The 19,209-nt window shown below is 37.3% G+C and overlaps 1 protein-coding gene across 6 annotated transcripts in view; it reads right to left on the bottom strand.

Annotated features, from left to right (window-relative positions):
* The window catches only part of COL24A1 (collagen type XXIV alpha 1 chain), a 400,744-nt gene that overhangs the window by 101,688 nt on the left and 279,847 nt on the right, over positions 1-19,209 (bottom strand). For all 6 annotated transcript variants that reach the window (XM_070367752.1, XM_005888435.2, XM_070367754.1 and 3 more), the window contains 5 exons: positions 15,169-15,222; positions 11,119-11,172; positions 10,420-10,473; positions 9,072-9,125; positions 8,823-8,930 (listed from right to left, as the gene is read on the bottom strand). In XM_070367752.1, the coding sequence (XP_070223853.1) occupies positions 8,823-8,930; positions 9,072-9,125; positions 10,420-10,473; positions 11,119-11,172; positions 15,169-15,222 (324 nt within the window). The remainder of the gene's footprint in view (positions 1-8,822; positions 8,931-9,071; positions 9,126-10,419; positions 10,474-11,118; positions 11,173-15,168; positions 15,223-19,209) is intronic.

Genomic DNA, 19,209 nt, shown 5'->3' with positions numbered 1-19,209 from the left:
CACAATAAACTGTAAAACATATTCAAAGAGCTCATTATGTGTGAGAAAAGACATTGCCTGTGTTCTATATTGTATTTTCTTCTGTCATTATAATCAGAAAGCTCTCTCCTGGTTCTTTCATTCACTTTTTTTCTATTTAGAGATAGCTTGTTTTTCTTTTTGGGGAGTGGCTGGTTTATTTTTGTGTTTCTTCTGAAATGCATCAGTGATAATTTTCTCCAAATGTTGGCTTTTAAAAGTTTACATGACCCACTGCAACCTATTTCTGTATTTAGAGACTTGCATGGCAGAGTAGAAAAAGGCAATCATTTCTCAATGTGCATGTTTTAATAGATTTCTTCAATGATTACACAAATAAGAATCCCTTTAAACACATGTCATGTTGACAGAGAATAGTTGCCTCGATGTTCAGCCTACTTACACCACAGAGGACAGATTTGGGATTCCCTACTGATCTAACTTTGTGAGAGTAGCTGTAGTCTCAGAAGTAACACATCACATCCGTTTTTAAAAATGATGTTTTTTTGAGATATAATTCACATACCATATTATGAATCTATTTAAAGGAGTAACCCCCAATCATTCTGGCACCAGGGACTGGTTTAATGGAGGACAGTTTCTCCATGGATGGGGGAGATAAGTATGGTTTCAGGATGATTCAAGTGCATTACATTTATTATGTCATCTCTGATCTGACAGGAGGCAGAGCTTGCATGGTAATGAGAATGGTTGTAAATATAGACAAAGTTCTGCTTGCTCACCTGCTGTGTGGCCTGGTTCCTAATAGGTCCTGGACCAGTAGGGGTCCATAGCCTGGGGGATGGGGACCCCTGATTTGGAGTGTATGATTCAATGGTTTTTATAGTGTTGTGCAACCATCACCATAATTTTAGAATCAATTTCCATCACCCCGTAAAGAATCCTGTACCCAATGGCAGTCACTTCCAGTTTCCTCCCAAGTCCCAGCCTTAGGCAACCCTAATTCGCTGACTCTAGAGATTTGCCTATTTGGGATATTTCCTGTATTATGTGGTCTCTTATGACTGACTGCTAGGCATAATGCTTTCAAAGTTCATCAAGGTTGTAGCATGAATCAATATTTTTTTTTGCATGGATCAGTATATTTTTTATTGCCAAATAATATTCCATTGTATGAACATACTACATTAATTAATAAGCATTTATTAATTGATGACCATTTTGTGTTATTTCTTTTTGCCTATCATAAATAATGCTGCTATGAGCATTGATGTAAAAATTTTTGTTTGAATCCTGTTTTCAATTCTTTTGGGTATATGCCAAGAACTGATGGGTCATATGGTAACTCTGTTTTTAACATTTTGAGAAACTGCCAAATTGATTTACAAAGTAGCTGCACCATTTTACATCCAACCAATGATGTATAAGAGTTCCAATTTCTTTACATTCTCATCAACACTTATTATTTTCTGTTTTTTTTTTCCCCTCTAGTGGATGTAAAGTGGTATTTTATTGTGGCTTTATTGCATTTTCCTAATAGTTAATGATGTTGAGTATCTTTCATGTGCTTATTTGCCAACTATATATATCTTCTTTGGAGAAATATCTGTTTAAAGACTTTTCACTTTTCAATTGAATTATCTTTTTATTATTGAGTTGTAAGAGTTCTTCATGTATTTTTGGATACTAGTCCCTTATCACATATAATTTGCAAATATTTTATCCCATTCTATGGTGTCTTTTCACTTTCTTGATGGTGTTCTTTGAAGTTCTAAAACTTTTCACTTTAATGCAGTCCAATATATCTGTTTTTCTTTGTTATTTGTAATTTTGGTGTTATCTAAGAAGGCTTTGCATAACCCAAGGTCAAGAAGATTTCCTTCTATGTTGTCCTCCAAGACATTTATAGTTTTAGCTCTTAAATTTAGATCTATGACACAGATTGAGTTAATTTTGTGTGTAGCATAAGGAAAGATCCAAATTAATTCTTTAGTGTGTGGGTATCCAGTAGTTTTAGCAACATTTGTTGACCAGATCATTCTTTCCCTCATTAAATTTTCTCAGTACATCACATGCTTTTGTAATTCAAATTTATCTTGTTTATTTTTTTCCCTGGAAATTAATTTATCCCTTGAGATAACCAATAACACTAGACATTGTTAAACAAAGTTTGGAAATTACAAAGAATGTTCCCATTAGAGACTATATTTTTCTTCTGCTTGAAACCTTTCAGTGGCTTCTTACTATACTTTAAATAAGGCCAAATTTTTTACTATGGTTTAAAAGGTCCTTCATGATTTGCTACCTACCTATTTCCTCAAGCTCATCTCAAACAACTTTCACTATTCACTCTGCTGTGACAAACTCCTTTTAGTTTTCCAGAAATACCTAGATCATTCTTACTTCCCCATCTTGGTCCTTGCTCTTCCATCGCTATTTGACCTACCTTGAAGGATTTCCCAAAGTTCTTTCATTCACTGGCTCCTCTTCACTCTCGAGGTCTCAGCTCAATCCTCCCCTATCTAGAGAAGCCTTTCCTCACTGCCTTAGTGTAAATAGCTTCTCTTCTCGTAACTAGTTGGCTTTCCCCTTCCCTTAACCAGCTGTCCTTTATCATCATCCTGTTTATCTTCATCACTACATTAACCACCACCTGCAGTGATCTTGCCTACTCAGTCTTCATGATACTGTCAAATCTGACATCAGGAACCTTTCTCATCTTGTTCTCCTTGGTATTCCCAAAGCTTAGCAGAGAGTTCTTGGCTCATCCAAGGATCTCATAAACCTCACTGAATTAGTGAATGGAAAAATTTTAGAGTCACAGTTTGTAAAGCTAACAAAAATTTAGAAACTACATAAAAATTCAGAAAATTAAAAAAATTTTTTTAATTTCTAAAAATTTAGAAAATTTCTACAGAGTCACAGTTTGTAAAGCTAACATAAATTTAGAAACATCCAAGCTAATTTTTTTTAAGGCTATGTAACCTTTTCTTCTCAAAAAAAGCCTGTATAGAAGCTAATATGTTAACCAGACATGGAAGAATCTTCTCTGATTCAAGCAGATAAAGAATAAACAAAGTCCTTCCAGTTCAGCATCCTCCTTGACACAATCATCATAGGGGTTCTGCAGAGCGCCAACCCCTTTATTAAGTGTAATGTGTAAACTGAGAAACCAAAGAATGGCTCCCTCAACAATGTACAGCACTTTAGTAATAGACTATGGGTTTGAACAATTCTTGCAGAGTAGACAGTGCATGGTTCTTTCTACTGTGTGTTGCCTTACAACACAACAGTTCAGAACAGGCAAGTCTAAAACCAGAATTATATGAATCACTCAGAAGATAAGGATTTAGATAACCTTTTACTCCTTAATGCCACTGACTTCAGATTTCTAAAGTGATTACTTTTCAGGGTTTCCAAGGAAACTGTCTTAGAAATAAGACTCATGTATACCTCATTCTTTTCTATTTCTAACTAAATATTTCTAACTCTTCCTCTCATCTTTTTGACTTCACTTTTAAGACTCTACTGAAAAAGCTTCTTTGAAAAGTATGCATTATTTAATTTCAGATTCTCTTAAGATATTCACTCCTACCTAATATTATACCACCCTACACAGATGGGAAAATTAAACTTCAATAAATCCAATCAAGTTTTCTTGTAAAGGAATAAAACAAGACAATTTCATTTATACCTACTTAGCTTTAGAGTACATAGCTTCACATCTGTTTAGATCTTAAATACCAGGGTGATACACTTTTTAAGAAATGAATGATGGCAGATGTTTTTTTCACAGAAGCTTTCAAGCTCTTTTTCTCATGCAGAGTTATGCATTTAGACAACTGAATTGTCTGTTTTAGAGCAGATTTCAAGCATGAAATACAATATGTTCTCCTTTGTTCAAAGAGTTTACATCTTGGATTTGGGAATTTGTTACTGATGTTTCCCTTGCCTTATTTTTCTATCCAGATTTCATTTACCAATCTTTTAGAAAGTAAAAAGAACATCTCTTTACTTGGAAAAAAATTAATATTTTTCACTCTCTTATTTTTTAAAAGAATTTTTAAGGTAGCATCTTTGTGACATTGCATAAGGAAGAATTATTTTGAAGTGCAAAAATAAATCGAACATCAGGCTGCCTGATTAAGCAATAGCTCCTTGGGTCATAAAATTCTTTTGAAAAAATATGCCATGGTATTTTTATTGAGCTTATGAGCTAAAAGGCATTTAAAATTCCAAGAAGAACAACAAAAAGAATAAAAAAGAAATGCACATGTGTTGTTACTAAAAAAGGCACCAAAGATGTGTACAAGGCAGGATTATTCCTGGGAAAAGTTATGAAGCAGATGAAGTCTGTGTTTATCATTTTTTCATGTCTTGTTTTGAGCCCCTTTTTCATCTCTGTTCTGCCCATCACCATTTGTCATGATGCATCATCCCTCTGGGATTCCTGGCTGTGTTGTCCTACGGCATGAGTAGACCTTTTTGTTAGTTCTGTATCCTGCTGCCCTCCCCACCACCACTCCAAATAACTTTAGTATTTTCTTAGGGAACTTGGCCAGTTGTCTGAAAAAAAAAATCTATGCTAAAATATTAATAATTATTAATGACCTTCTTATGTAAAAACAAATTTGAGAAAACTTCTCAGGAAGATAACCACATTTACTCAGTACTTGTTATTTGGCTTCTCTGTGGGTCCAGTCCTGATGAATCCTCTAAAAAAATTAAAACTATCAAGAATCCTAGAAACCCAGGTCTCACGAAGTGTGGCTTGGAACCTGAGGGTGAGGCTGAAGCAGGTTCTTGAATCACAGAGACAGAATAGCCACATTAGAAGCTGAAGGAAAGGTTTCATTTGGGTTGCATTGTCTTTTCCCCAGGCCAACACAGCACTGCAGAGTGAACCCATTTGATCTATAGCTTCTCCTGTGGAGAAAAACAGAACCCAAAGTGGATATTCAGCCCATCTACTGTTGCAAGATGTTTCCAGAGTTGCCCAGTCAGGTCTGCATGAGGATCATTTGGGGAACTTGAGGGCCTGACAACTGGGGAAAAGATGAGATGGGCAAAGGGGCAAGACTTATAGTAACCAGCACTAAAGTATTACTGGACTTCATCTCTGCTTGTAGCAGCACCTGAACAGAGATCCCAGCCAGTGGTCTGCCTATCTGCAGAACTTAGCTGGTGGCACTGTCTGATCAGGGAGCTTGGCTGCAGTTCTGCATGATTTGGAAAGTGAAGTGAAAATCGTTCAGTCGTGTCCGACTCTTTGTGACCCCATGGACTGCAGCAAGCCAGGCCTCCCTGTCCGTCACCAACTCTGGGAGTTTACCCAAACTCATGTCCATTGAGTTGGTGATACCATCCAACCATCTCATCCTCTATCGTCCCCTTCTCTTCCTGCCCTCAATCTTTCCCAGCATCAGGGTCTTTTCTAATGAGTCAGCTCTTTGCATCAGGTGGCCAAAGTATTGGAGTTTCAGCTTCAACATCAGTCCTTCCAGTGAAAGCTCAGGACTGATTTCCTTTAGGATGGACTGGTTGGATCTCCTTGCAGTCCAAGGACTCTCCAAGAGTCTTCTCCAACACCACAGTCCAAAAGCATCAATTCTTCTGTGCTGAGCTTTCTTTATAGTCCAACTCTCACATCCATACATGACTACTGGAAAAACCACAGCCTTGACTAGACGGACCTTTGTTGGCAAAGTAATGGACTGTATAGTCCATGGAATTCTCCAGGCCAGAATAATGGAGTGGTGTGGGTCCCCAGTCAAATGTTCATACCTGCTCTTGAGCCTATGGCCCTGCCTGGGCAGGTGAGTAATTCTACAACACTGCTCAATAGCTAAGCATGGGCTCCCATCCTGCTTGACCAGAAAGCCTCGTCTGAGAACTTAGGCAGCTGTAGAGTCCATACTACAGCCTTGCTCAGGTAGGGAGCCAAGCCAGCAGAGCAGGGAATCTGAGCAGTGACCCTGGGAAGGCTTGGAGTCCAGTCTAAGTTAAATACTTCCCAGCTGTGGGGTCCAGCTAACAGCCCTATTCAGCAACAGTTTCACCTACAGCCTGTCCAACTATAAAAACAGCCTGTAACCTCACCCAGGCAATGTAACTCCATCCTACCTTGGAGTATTATCTGTGAGATGCAGCTGGATGCTCCACTTAATCAGAGAGCCTGGCAAGTGACCTCATCCAACAGAGAAGCATAGCCAGTACCCTAACTGATTACAAAGCAACTCTGTTCAAACCTGAGGCACAGCCTGTAGCTCCATTCAACTGTGGAGCCATGTTTGCAGCTCTACCTGAATATGGGGTCCTACCAGGGCCACATCTGCCTAGAGAGTGTAACATGAGGCCTTGCCTAATTGCAGAATCCAACAAGTGCTACTGTCCTTCCAGGGAACATAGCCTGAGATCATACCCTACCAGAGGTAACTTCAGAAGCCAGCTAATGGCCCCATCTGACATGGAACCGAGCCAGCATACCTACCCAACCAGGGTGCCTATTTAGTGGCCCCACTGCTATGTGGAGACTAGCCAGGTGGCCAACCCAACTGCAGAGACCAGCCAGTGGCAACTCTCCTGTTGCCTCACAATATGGGTAGGGACCCCACTAAACTGGAGATCTCAGTAGCAAGCTGTGCCTGCCCACAAACACTATAAGCAGACCCATCCAGTTTCCTCAAGCAAAGAGACTGGTGAAGGTCCTTCTCTGCCAAAACAAACCTATAAAATCTGGAAGAGGAGATCACTTACTCAAATGTGCAAACAACAATGCAAGGATATTATGATCATAAAAAAAACAGGTAAATATAACAAAATCAAAAGAAACTTAAAATACTGCAATAATTGAAATGGAAGTCTGTGAACTGTCTAACAAAGAATTGAGAATAGTGTGTTAGTTGTGCCTGACTCTTTGTGACTCCATGGACTGTAACCCTCCAGGCTCCTCTGTCCATGGAATTCTCCAGGGAAGAATTGTTGTTATTCAGCTGCTAAGTTGTGTTCAACTCTTTGCAACCCCATGGACTGCAACACACCAGGCAAGAAAATTCCTCTTAGAAAAGTGCAGTGAACTTCAAGAATACATAGACAGATAACTAAATGAAATTAGGAAAACAATGTATGAGAAGTTCAACAAAGAAATAGAAATCATGAGAATAAACAAAACAAAAATCCTAGAGATAAATACCATGATTGAATTGAAGAATTCAACAGTTTCAACAGCAGACCTGACCAAGCAGAAGAATCAATGAACTCAAAGATAAGTGATTTTAATTATCCCAAAGAGCAAAAATAAAAAAGACTAGGATACTTATGGGAAAGCATCAAGTAGGACAATATTGTGCAAATACCAGGAGAATAAAAAAAGAAATGAGCAGAAAGAATATTTAAAGATATAATGGCTGACAACATCCCAAACTTGGGGAGAGAAATAGTTGTCCAGATTTTTGAGGCTCAAAGGATCCCAAATAGGTTGAATCCAAAAAGGGCTACTTTGAGACACATTATAGTCAACACTCAGTACCTGCAGGTTTCACAACTGCAGAGTCAAACAATGAAAATATTAATAATATCAATATTTTTATTAATATTATCAAAATATTAAATACAAATATTTTTAAAACATTCCAGAAAGTTGCAAAACTTGAATTTGCCATGCAATGACAATGGTTTACATAGCATCTATACTATATTTATAACATATTTACATAGTATTTATTTTACTAGTATATAAGTAATCTAGAGGTGATTTAAAGTATACAGGAGAATGTAGGTAGGTTATATGCAACTACTATGCCATTTTATGTAAGGGACTCAAGCATCTGAAGAGTTTGGTATCTGTGGCAGTCCTGGCACCAATCTCCCATGGAAACTGAGGGATGACTGTAATTATACCATCAAAGCAAAGAGAGAATTTTAAAAGTAGCAAGAGAAATGTGACTCATCACATATAATAGCTCAAATAAAACTATAAGTAGGTTTCTCAGTACATATTTTACAGACCTGGAGAAAATGAGATAACATCTTTATAATATGGGAAGAAAAACAAAGCCCTCTTAATGAAGAACACTATACCCAGAACTCGGAGAAGGCAGTGGCACCCCACTCCAGTACTCTTGCCTGGAAAATCCCATGGACAGAGGAGCCTGGTAGACTGCAGTCCATGGGGTCGCTAAGAGTCGGACGTGACTGAGTGACTTCACTTTCACTTTTCACTTTCATGCATTGGAGAAGGAAATGGCAACCCACTCCAGTGTTCTTGCCTGGAGAATCCCAGGGACAGGGGAGCCTAGTGGGCTGCCGTCTCTGGGGTCACACAGAGTCGGACACGACTAAAGTGATGCAGCAGCAGCATACCCAGAACTGTTCTTCAGGAATAAAGGAGTGATAAAGAGTTGCCCAAACAACCCAAAGCTGAAGAGTTCATCACCACTAAACCTGCCTTACAGAAAAATGCTAAAGGGCATTCTGGAAGCTGAAATAAAACAATGTACCATTGTAATCATTTAGTAATATTTATGTATATATATCAAATCAACATGTCATGTACTATAAACTTATATATGTCAATTATATCTCAAAGTGAGAGAAAAAATTAAGAAGTTCGATAGCTTGTGTGACATATGGGAAAAGGATCTTTTTTCCTTGGATGTTAGGAAGGCTGATAATCAGTGCCTGGTTTGTCCCTCACTCAAGCCATAATTCTACACTTTCAAACACCAAATGGACAGGGGGTCAAGAATGTGTGTGTATGATTCACACGTGTGTGTGTGTGTGTGTGTGTGTGTGTGTGTGTGTGAAGGCTGAGTTCACTGAGTATTGAACCCCGCGGTACTCACCGGAGGGCCCATCAGACCTGGTCCACCCAAAGGCCCTGTGGTCCCTGGTAAGCCTGTCTCTCCTTTTTCTCCATCCTCTCCAGGAAGTCCCCTTCCTCCTGGGTTCCCCTATAACCCAGAAAAAAATTTTAAGAAAAATTATACCATGCAATAAGGAGATTTTTGCTGGCACATAGAAAATTAAGTATAATATTTTAAAGATTTCTCAAAAACATCTACCTTAATCATAATGTTAAAAGCATAATTTACCTTCAATCCATCTTTACCCTGTAGACCTTCTTCTCCAGGAGCTCCTGGTTCACCCTATTTGGCAGCAGAAAATAATATCTATTATGTTGTTAAATCATTTATCCTAATTTTTATCTTTTGCTCCTCGTATCCATAGAAGTAGCAGTTTTATGTACGTTTATTCCTACTTCTACTTTATTTATAAGGACTACCTAACAATATAATAAACATGATTTAATTTGCCCAGAATAACTCTGAAGATGATATAAAGAGTTATAGCACTGTAAATTCAAATAAGAGGGTCCTGGAATATTAACAACTTTAAGATAATTAAGGGTAATATATATTCATGTGGTAGCTTTGGAAACAGACACCTACATCTACATTTCTTAAAGACTGTAAATCCTGAATCTCATAAAATTATAGTAGCTTGCTTTTCTGAATTTACATGGATTAATACAACTTAATTCAGTTAAAATCAGTGTACCAGATTTTTAGGTCTGTGTTTTCTCTCTTACACAGGAGAAGCAACATTCAGAGCAAGCCCTGGTACATTTGGAAGCTGTCTTCCCGGCTTAGAACTTGCAGAAGTAAATGTAGAGCTACACTTTATGAAGTGATTAAAGAAGTACTAGTTCTCCTGTGACCTGAACCATTTAAAAATAAATTAGTCAGTGTCTTCACAGCTGCCCATTGCTCCCACTGCTGATACTTTCATTACCCTCACCTCATACTGTCTGTGCCCCTGAAAAAAAGAGGAAAAATGAACAAGAAAGGAACTGGATGCAAAAAACATCTCCCAACTTTACTTCTCAGTAAAAAAGAAAAAAAAAAGTCTCTTAAAATTATCTTGGTCCCTGTTATCTTGGGAAAAAACTTACCACAGCTTAAATGAACCACTGTCTATATTAGAATGTAAGCTATCTCATTATAATTATCTGATTATTTCTTTGAAACGTATTAACTTTGCATGCCTTTAGTTTTTTGTTTTTCTAAACACAAATTATGTTTCAATGCCTTATCTGTTCTTGCTAGGTCAAGAAACAGCATGAGAGCTGATCATTAGTATTTGTGAATTTCTTCTTCATGCTAACATCAGTGACATGCACAGTGACCCCACGCATTTGGCAAGGACTCTGCTGAGTACACCTGATTCTGCGAAAAGAATGTGTGAGGTTAGGGCTCTCAATGCTATTAAATAATAATGTGAAGAGTTTAGCATGCAGCTTTTCAAATTATGAAATAAAGACAAACATTTTCTATAATACAAGAGAAGTTTTCTATACAATCGTTTAAGTCTTTACACTGAGTTTTCAATTGCTAAGATAGGTGGGCCAGTGCATCAAAATGGTTTCTAGTAGGCACTTACCCGTAACCCTGGCTCCCCAGCAGCTCCAACACTGCCCACAGGTCCAACATCTCCCTGAAGAAACAAAGGAGAAGATTAAACTCTTTTCTACTAAAACTGCATGTCTGCATGTCTAATAATTATGGAGGGCATATTATGAAGATAGGGGTTCCAAAACAGTGTTTGTTCCTTTTCTTCAGATTATTTATAATAATTTTGCTTTTTAATTTGTGCTTGTGCATGCTCAGTCACTTCGGTCATGTCTGACTCTCCGTGACCCCATGGACTGCAGCCCGCCAGGCTCCTGTGTCCATGGGATTCTCCAGGCAAGGATATTGGAGTGGGTTGCCATTTCCTTCTCCATTTCATTTGTATTCCTTCCCATATATACATGTGTGTGTGTGTGTGTGTGTGTGTGTATGTATATATGTAAATACTCTTGCCTGGAAAATCCCATGGACAGAGCAGCCTGATAGGCTGCAGTCCATGGGGTCGTGAAGAGTCGGACACAACTGAAGCGACTTAGCAGCAGCAGCAGCAGCAGCATACATATATATAGATAAGTAAATAATATTTTTGACTCATTTGAGAACACTTTCTATTTTTATCTACTATTCTTTACCTGCTTCCAAGATGGTGGGTGTTCACCACAATATGGCAAACATAGTGGTCAGTGGTGAAAGGTTTGAGACCCTCTCCTTGACTATTAAGGGCTGTTACCTTTGTGCCTGGCTCGCCTTGCAGACCAGATTCCCCTTCAGTACCTGGTGGTCCCTAGAAGAGAATGATTTGGCACACTGTACACATTCCTTCACCAATATTACTACCTCATCTAGTCCCCAGTTTCACCCAATCTGTCAGCACCCCTTGGCTTTTTTATTCTTAGGCTAAATCCAATGGTTGATCTTCTGATCTCAGTGGTACCTCCTTTCTTATGCCAATCTTGGAGTAGCATTTTGAATTGCCTTCTCTATTTCCATTCCTAGTTGAGTATCAGTGGAAAAATTATACTCTGTGCAAAGTGGCATCATTACATATTGAGAGGTATAGTGACTAAGAGACTGGGCTCCCTAAGTGTGAATGTGGGCTCTGCCACTACTACTACTTACTGCTCTTGAACAAGTTGCTTAACCATTTCATGTCTCAATTTCCTCATTTGCAGAATGAGAATAACCGCATTACCTCACTGAGTATTGTGAGAATTTACTAATATGATAAAATACATAGATACTGCTAGGCAAATAGAAATTTCTCTGAAATTGCTACCTATTATTAACCACATCATTATTAATCTGATGCAAATTCAAAGTCTCCCACTTCAGCTTGACTTTTAGTAAGGTATACTTGCTTTTACATGTCTTTAACCATTTTCCTCAAACACTATTCTTTTTTTTGCCCACACCATGGCATGTGCCATCTTTGTTTCTGACCACGGATCAAATCCACACTCCCTGCATTGGAAGTATGAAGTCTTAACCACTGGACTGCCAGGAAAATTCCCTCAATCACTATTCTGGCATATTTTCCTCAATGGATCTACTCAATCCCTACTTTGTATCACAACAGAATCAACTCCTACTCTGTTAAAAACAACAACAAGACTTCAAGTTATGAGCTATGACTTCTCTCTGCTTTCTTTAGGTTCAGAGGATGTAGGTTATCAGCACTGGCTTTTGAATCAGGTTTGGATTCAAAACCAATGTCTGCTTCTTGCTAACCATTTACCTTGGGCAAAGTAGCAGATTATGATGAACATTCTTCTTGTCTCAGGAAAGAATATTGCCATCCATTCTGTTGCACCTAGAAATCTGGAAATAATTTTTGACTTTCTTTTCCCTTTGCTTTTCATAGCCCACAAATATGCAGTTTCTCCAGAATTTAAACAACAAACATTTCTCAAATTCATTTCCTTCTCACATAGTTCAGGCCTCTATCATTTCTTACCTAGTTCAATGCAACAGCCTTTTAGAAGGTATACATGTCTGCATTCTTGACTTCTTAAATATATCCTCCTTGAGGCTGTTAAAATGATCTTACAAAGACACACAAGACTTTATCACTGCCCAGTGCCCTTACAGTGACTCACTATAGCCCATAACGTATGAACGTTTAGGGACCTCCCTGGTGGTCCAGTGGCTAGGACTCTGCACTCTCAATGAAGGTGCTTAGGTTCAATCTCTGGTCAGAAAACTAGATCCCTCATGCTGCAACTAAGAGCCTCCGTGCCAGAACTAAAGATCCCACATGCTGCAACGAAGATCTGGCACAGCCAAATAAATATTTAGGAAAAAAAAAGATAAATATTCAAGCTTCTTCATGGGTATGTAAGACTTTTTTATTTGACCCAATCATTTCTCTATAATTTCATCTATCCTTACTCCTTATTTTGACTTTAAGAATCTCTACTGCCTCATGTTTGCATGTTCCTCCTCATACTATGCTATGTACTCTTATTCTCTCTTTTCATACGGTTAACTCATACTCGGGCTTCTCTGGTGGCTCAGTAGTAAAGAATCCGCCTGCCAAAACTGGAGATGGGGGTTCAGGAATTGAAGAAGATCCCCTGGAGAAGGACATGGTAACCCACTTCAGTATTCTTGCCTGGAAATTCTCAGGGACAGAGGAGCCTGGCAGGCTACAGTCAGTGGGGTTGCAAAAGAGTCAAACATGACTTAGTAACTAAACAACAAACTCATACTCATTCCTTAAAACTCAGTACCCTGCCTTTATCTGAACACAGACAAGTCTTTTTCCCCTTATCCAGTTATGGCTATGTACCCACTACTGTACTCTTATAAAGTCCTGTGAATGTCTCCATCATTGGGTCTAACAGATTGAAGTATAATCATCTTTTACATGATTATCTTCTGGAATAGATTATAAACTGCTGATGGAGTCAGGGATCGTATCTCAGCCACACTTGGATTTTCAGTGAATACACAGTGCATAGCAAAAAGGCATTGCATAATCACGGGATTAGAGGAGGAGAACAGTTTTATTGGAATGTGGCTGAACAGGTCTGCAGAGGTTAGACAATGCAGAACACTGTTTCACATGTTAAGTAATTGGCATTTTATTAAAGACTGAGAGCTGATAAAAAATTTCAAGGACAAGGAAGATATGACAAAGATACACTGGCAACAAATAGCTAAGGAATAATAGCAGCTGAAGGAGACATGGAATAAGGAGCACTGGCAATAGGAACACAAAGAAAACGAAAGAGTTGAGACACTGGTGGGAGCTTATTAAAGGGAAAGCACAGCAGATTGGACAGGATGAAGGAGGAAGAGGAGTCTGGGAAAGCTCTCAGTTTGAGGTTACTGGACATAAGTGGCATCTTTCAGTGAGATAAGAATAAAAAGAATAACAGTGTGCAAAGTGATGGGTTTGCTCTAGATATTTTGAATTTGAGAACTTTGTAGGCTATCTAGGTGCATATATAGAAGACAACAGGAAATCAATAATTAAAGCCAAAGGGAGAGGCCTCAGTTAGAGCTATTAGATAGCTTTTCTAATGCCTTTTCCTTCTCCAGGGATCTTCTTCAATTCCTGAACCCCCATCTCCAGTTTTGGCAGGCGGATTCTTTACTACTGAGCCACCAGAGAAGCCTGAGTATGAGTTAACCATATGAAAAGAGAGAATAAGGGAACACAGCATAGTATGAGGAGGAACATGCAAACATGAGGCAGTAGAGATTCTTAAAGTCAAAATAAGGAGTAAGGATAGATGAAATTATAGAGAAATGATTGGGTCAAATAAAAAAGTCTTACATACTCGTGAAGAAGCTTGAACATTTATCTTTTTTTCCCTAAATATTTATTTGGCTGTGCCAGATCTTCGTTGCAGCATGTGGGATCTTTAGTTCTGGCACGCAGGCTCTTAGTTGCAGCATGAGGGATCTAGTTTTCTGACCAGAGATTGAACCTAAGCACCCTGCATTGAGAGTGCAGAGAATGTTCATCATAATCATAATCATCATCATGGGGTTGATGGGGCTGATTATGATCTGCACATCATAATCAAAATCATCATAATGTTCATCATAATCTGCTTCTTTGCCCAAGGTAAATGGTTAACAAGTAGCAGACATTGGTTTTGAATCCAAACCTGATTCAAAAGCCAGTGCTGATAACCTATACTATGCTACATCCTCTGAACCTAAAGAAAGCAGAGGAAAGTCATAGCTCATAACTTGAAGTGTTGTTGTTGTTAACAGAGTAGGAGTCGATTCTGTTGTGATACAAAGTAGGGATTGAGTAGATCCATTGAGGAAAATATGCCAGAATAGTGATTGAGGGAATTTTCCTGGCAGTCCAGTGGTTAAGACTTTATACTTCCAATGCAGGGGGTATGGATTTGATCCGTGGTCAGAAACAAAGATGGCACATGCCATGGTGTGGCTAAAAGGAGCCATAAGGAGCTTATTATTCTAAAATATATCTTGAATGAGTCACTTTTCAATATTCTGCTATAATGGAGTGAAGGGCTATCAACATTAACTCTAAATCAGTAAAGAGAAAGTTATATTTACTTTTTGTTCTGTTATTTAAATGAACAGTTAAGAGAAAGTTACATGTATAAAATTAGGCTCATACAAGTTATCCCTGCTTTTAATAGAACTTGAGATTTTATTTTCTGAATATTAAATAAAGTACTATAAAATTATTCTTCAAAATATATAGCTAAGATATCAACTTTACCCTTGAAAAGTCTTACAAAAAATACTGAGAACTGATGAACCAACAAGAAACAACCCCAAGAAAAATTACCTCAGCACCCATTTCTCCAGGAGGTCCAGCATCACCTTGTGGTCCTCGTGGTCCCTATATTAAAACAAAATTTAAGATGTGAGAAACAAAGTTCACTCTATATTTCAATTAATACGTGCATATAATTATAATATATCATATCTAACAACACATAATACATTTATCAATGTATTACTTTACTCTGTATAGTGAAGTGAATTCGTTCAATCGTGTCCGACTCTTTGCGACCCCATGGACTGTAGCCTACTACGCTCCTCCGTCCATGGGATTTTCCAGGCAAGAGTACTGGAGTGGGTTGCCATTGCCTTCTCCAGAGGATCATACTAAGCTTTTGGTCTTTCTGAAAAATAGTACAAAGAAGGTGATTTTTAGATTCAGAAAATTATAAGATAGTTAAAATTCTATGAGCTTATATTCCATCACAATTTTGTACACACTTCACTTTAAAAAAATGTATTAATAGGAAAAAAGTCGTGACATGGTTGGTTATCTTAAAATGTTTTTTTAAGTTGTTGCATTAATGTTCATTTAAAGTATTCAAAAAGTATGGAAACTACAAAAAGAAACAGATTAAGTAAATCATCTGTAATTCTGTCTACAGAGATGACCCAGGGATCAAACCCAGGTCTCCCGTACTGTAGATAGATGCTTTACTGTCTGAGCCACCAGGGAAGTCCCTTACTCTGTATAAACAAAATTAAATCTTTAGTTGATTCATCTTTTTTTGTTAATAATATTAAGCTTTGTTTGGATTCAAAGGAAAAGGAAAGAAAGGATGTGCCTTTCATTTTCTCATTCCCTAAATCACTCATTCATTCAATAAACATTTAATATAGTGCCCAGGGCTTTCAGAATTATCTTATTTAATGAGTATAACAATCATGTGCATGTGTGTCATTAGTGGTGTCAACTCTTTGCGACCCATGATCCATAGCCCACCAGGCTCCTCTGCCCATGGGATTTTCCAGACAAGAATACTGAGTGGGTTGCCATTTCTTCCTCCAGGGGATCTTCCCGACCCAGGGATTGAACCCGTGTCTCTTGCACTGAGCAGGTGGATTCTTTACCAACTGCACCACCTGGGAACCTCCCATGACAATCATAGGTCTACTTAATATTCCTGAAAAATATATGGCAAACAAAGTAGCATTTTTAAGAAGCAAATATATGGTCTCCAATGAAATGAAAATATGCTTGAGTTTGCTAGATGATATATTTTATCACAGTAGTGAGTCCAGTTGAACAATTCTTCTATTTCATATGAATGACTGTAACAATGTTTACATGGGATAATCACTAGGGCGCAATAAAATGCATGTGGGACATTTATGGAGATCTTTTCCCCTGTAATACTTAATAGTATAAGTAAATAAACACTAAATAATTAGTGTGTGAAGCCATTTAACTATCCAAAATTACTTTAGATAGATTAACACTTGTTCAGTAAGTATTATTCACTCAGTCATGTCTGACTCTTTGCAGCCCCATGGACTGTAGCCGGCCAGGCTCCTCTGTCCATGGGATTACCCAGGGAAGAATAGAGGAGAGGGGTGCAATTTCCTTCTCCAGAACACTTATTTGACAACTGCAATTTAATGCTATGTTTCCAGCCACCCAAAGAAGGTGTTTGCAGTTTTTGGTCTTTCTGAAAGATAGTACAAAGAAGGTGATTTTTAGATTCAGAAAACGATAAGATAGCTAAAATTCTATGAGCTTATATTCCATCACAATTTTGTACACACTTCACTTTAAAAAAATGTATTAATAGGAAAAAAGTTGCAACATGGTTGGTTATCTTAAAATGTTTTTCTAAGTTGTTGTATTAATCTTCATTTAAAATATTCAAAAAGTATGGAAACTATAAAAAGAAACAGATTAAGTAAATCATCTGTAATTCTGTCTACAGATATGACACTGTAAATATACTTGCATATTTCCTTCTAGTTCTTTTGTGGGAGCATATTTATAAATAACTATCTGTTTAATATTTAAGAGTCTATTATAAATGCAAATATTTCATATTATAAATATTTCACAACAAAAGTGTTCAATAGCTATATAATATTATATTCCATTTAACATTCTGCAGTACTATGATTTAATAATTTTCTTAATGCTAGACAGTTATATTGTTTTTAATTCTTCTTTACAATAAAAATTTGCTTTATAGGCTTTATTATATACAAGTTAGACTGTAAGTGAATGTTAAGTCTGTTACATCAGAAAATATTGCCAAATAGTTGAGATAAATATTTGAATTAGAATGAAAAGGTTGGTATGTAGGTATCACAAATTTTCTTACTCAACAGCACAGCCATTAAAGGTTTTAAGAAGTCACTAATATTTTTCAATTATGGTTTATTACATGTTATGCATAGTATTTCAAAATTTATAGATTCTCCTCAGAATGTTGTTTTACCCTAGTAGAAACACACTGAGAGAAACATGATAGCATTATTTGCTCATAACCTCAAGTCAACTTTCAGAAAGGCTGCAAAAATTAACGTTCCACAATGTATAAAATTATAATCTATTTCATTAAATTCATACCAGCATAGAATATTATTTTATCAATAAGTTACTTTTTAAGTTTTTCATTATTGATGGAGCACCTAGTATCTTAAAATTTTATATGTTTGACTACCAGTGAAGTTGAATATTTTGTCATTTGTTTATCAGATTTTTGTAATATTCTACATGTTGCCTGATCATGCTCTTTGCCCATGTATTTTGGGAGTCATTTAAAAAATTTTGTAGAGTTCTTTATATGTTGTGGACATTAATTCTTTCCTGTCCTGTTTTACTGATAACATTTGCCCAGTTTGTGACTTGTCATTTTATTTTAAAAATATAATGTTAAAGACAACTTCGCCCCCTAAATATGTTCACTATGGAACACTTGAATATACATAAAAGTAAAAATTACCCCAAACCACCATTTAACCCTTTTAACATTTAGTGTATCTCCTAAAATCTGTTTTTTCATAATTGTATTTATTTATTTTTGGTTGCACTGGGCCTTTGCTGCCACATGTGGGCTTCCTCTAGTTGCAGCGAGTGAGGGCTACTCTCATTGTGGCATGTTGGCTTCTCGCTGTGGTGACTTCTCTTGTTACGAAGCGCGGGCTCTAGGACACGAGTTTCAGCAGCTGTGGTTCAGTTTCAATGAGAGATAACCTACTGATACTTCAAGCCACAACCTTAGAAACCATACTTCAGATATTTCACATACTTTACATCTTTCTCCTGTTGATTTTATCTCATTTGGAATATTTTATACCTACTTTTTTCTCTGCTAATCAAAAAAGTTCTACTGTATCTTATCTGGACTGTTGTAACAGAAAGGCTTTCTTGGTCCATTCCTATTTGGTTTGGGTGAGCTTTATGAAACAATAAGACAATCATAAAATTAGCCCTATCCCTTCAATGATATCCCATTGTTTTTAGGCTAAAAATACATATCTTGGGAATGGGGCTTATAGAGTTGCATGTGTTTTGTCCCCTGCCTCCCTTTCCATCCTCATCTTGTACTTACTTCCCACTCGATTCCCTGTGTCACAGTCACACTGGCCTTCTTTTAGATCTTCAGATTAATATATAAGGCTTTCTCCCAGGTCATGACTTCTCTCTGGAATGACTTTTCCCCATATTTGCTTAAGTAACCCACTCTTCATCCTTCAGTTCACAGCACAAATTCTCCTCTTCCGGAAGTTTCCCTAACCCTAGATTAAGATGGTTTATTTTGTTATACATTCCCTTAGATTTTACTAGGTAGCTCAAATATGTGAAACAAAGCCCATCACACCCATTACAAATTGCTTTATATTTTATTTACCAGAGCCACTGACCCTGGGACCTGAATGTCAATTTTTAAGCTTTTTCAGCCATTTAGTCATTTACAGTTACAACAGTAAATCTTTTTTTGTATAAAACTTGATATTATCTCTATTGTTGCCATAGCTCCGTTGATAATGCTTATTGTGACTTAAATGCATTCTTTATTAAGATTAGTTTTAATGTTGTTTCACTTCAGCTAATATT

This window comes from Bos mutus, chromosome 3 (assembly GCF_027580195.1).
Source record: "Bos mutus isolate GX-2022 chromosome 3, NWIPB_WYAK_1.1, whole genome shotgun sequence".
Classification (NCBI taxonomy): Eukaryota; Metazoa; Chordata; class Mammalia; order Artiodactyla; family Bovidae; genus Bos; species Bos mutus.
Note: the sequence above shows the minus strand (reverse complement) of the source record. Positions and strands in the feature narration are given on the sequence as shown.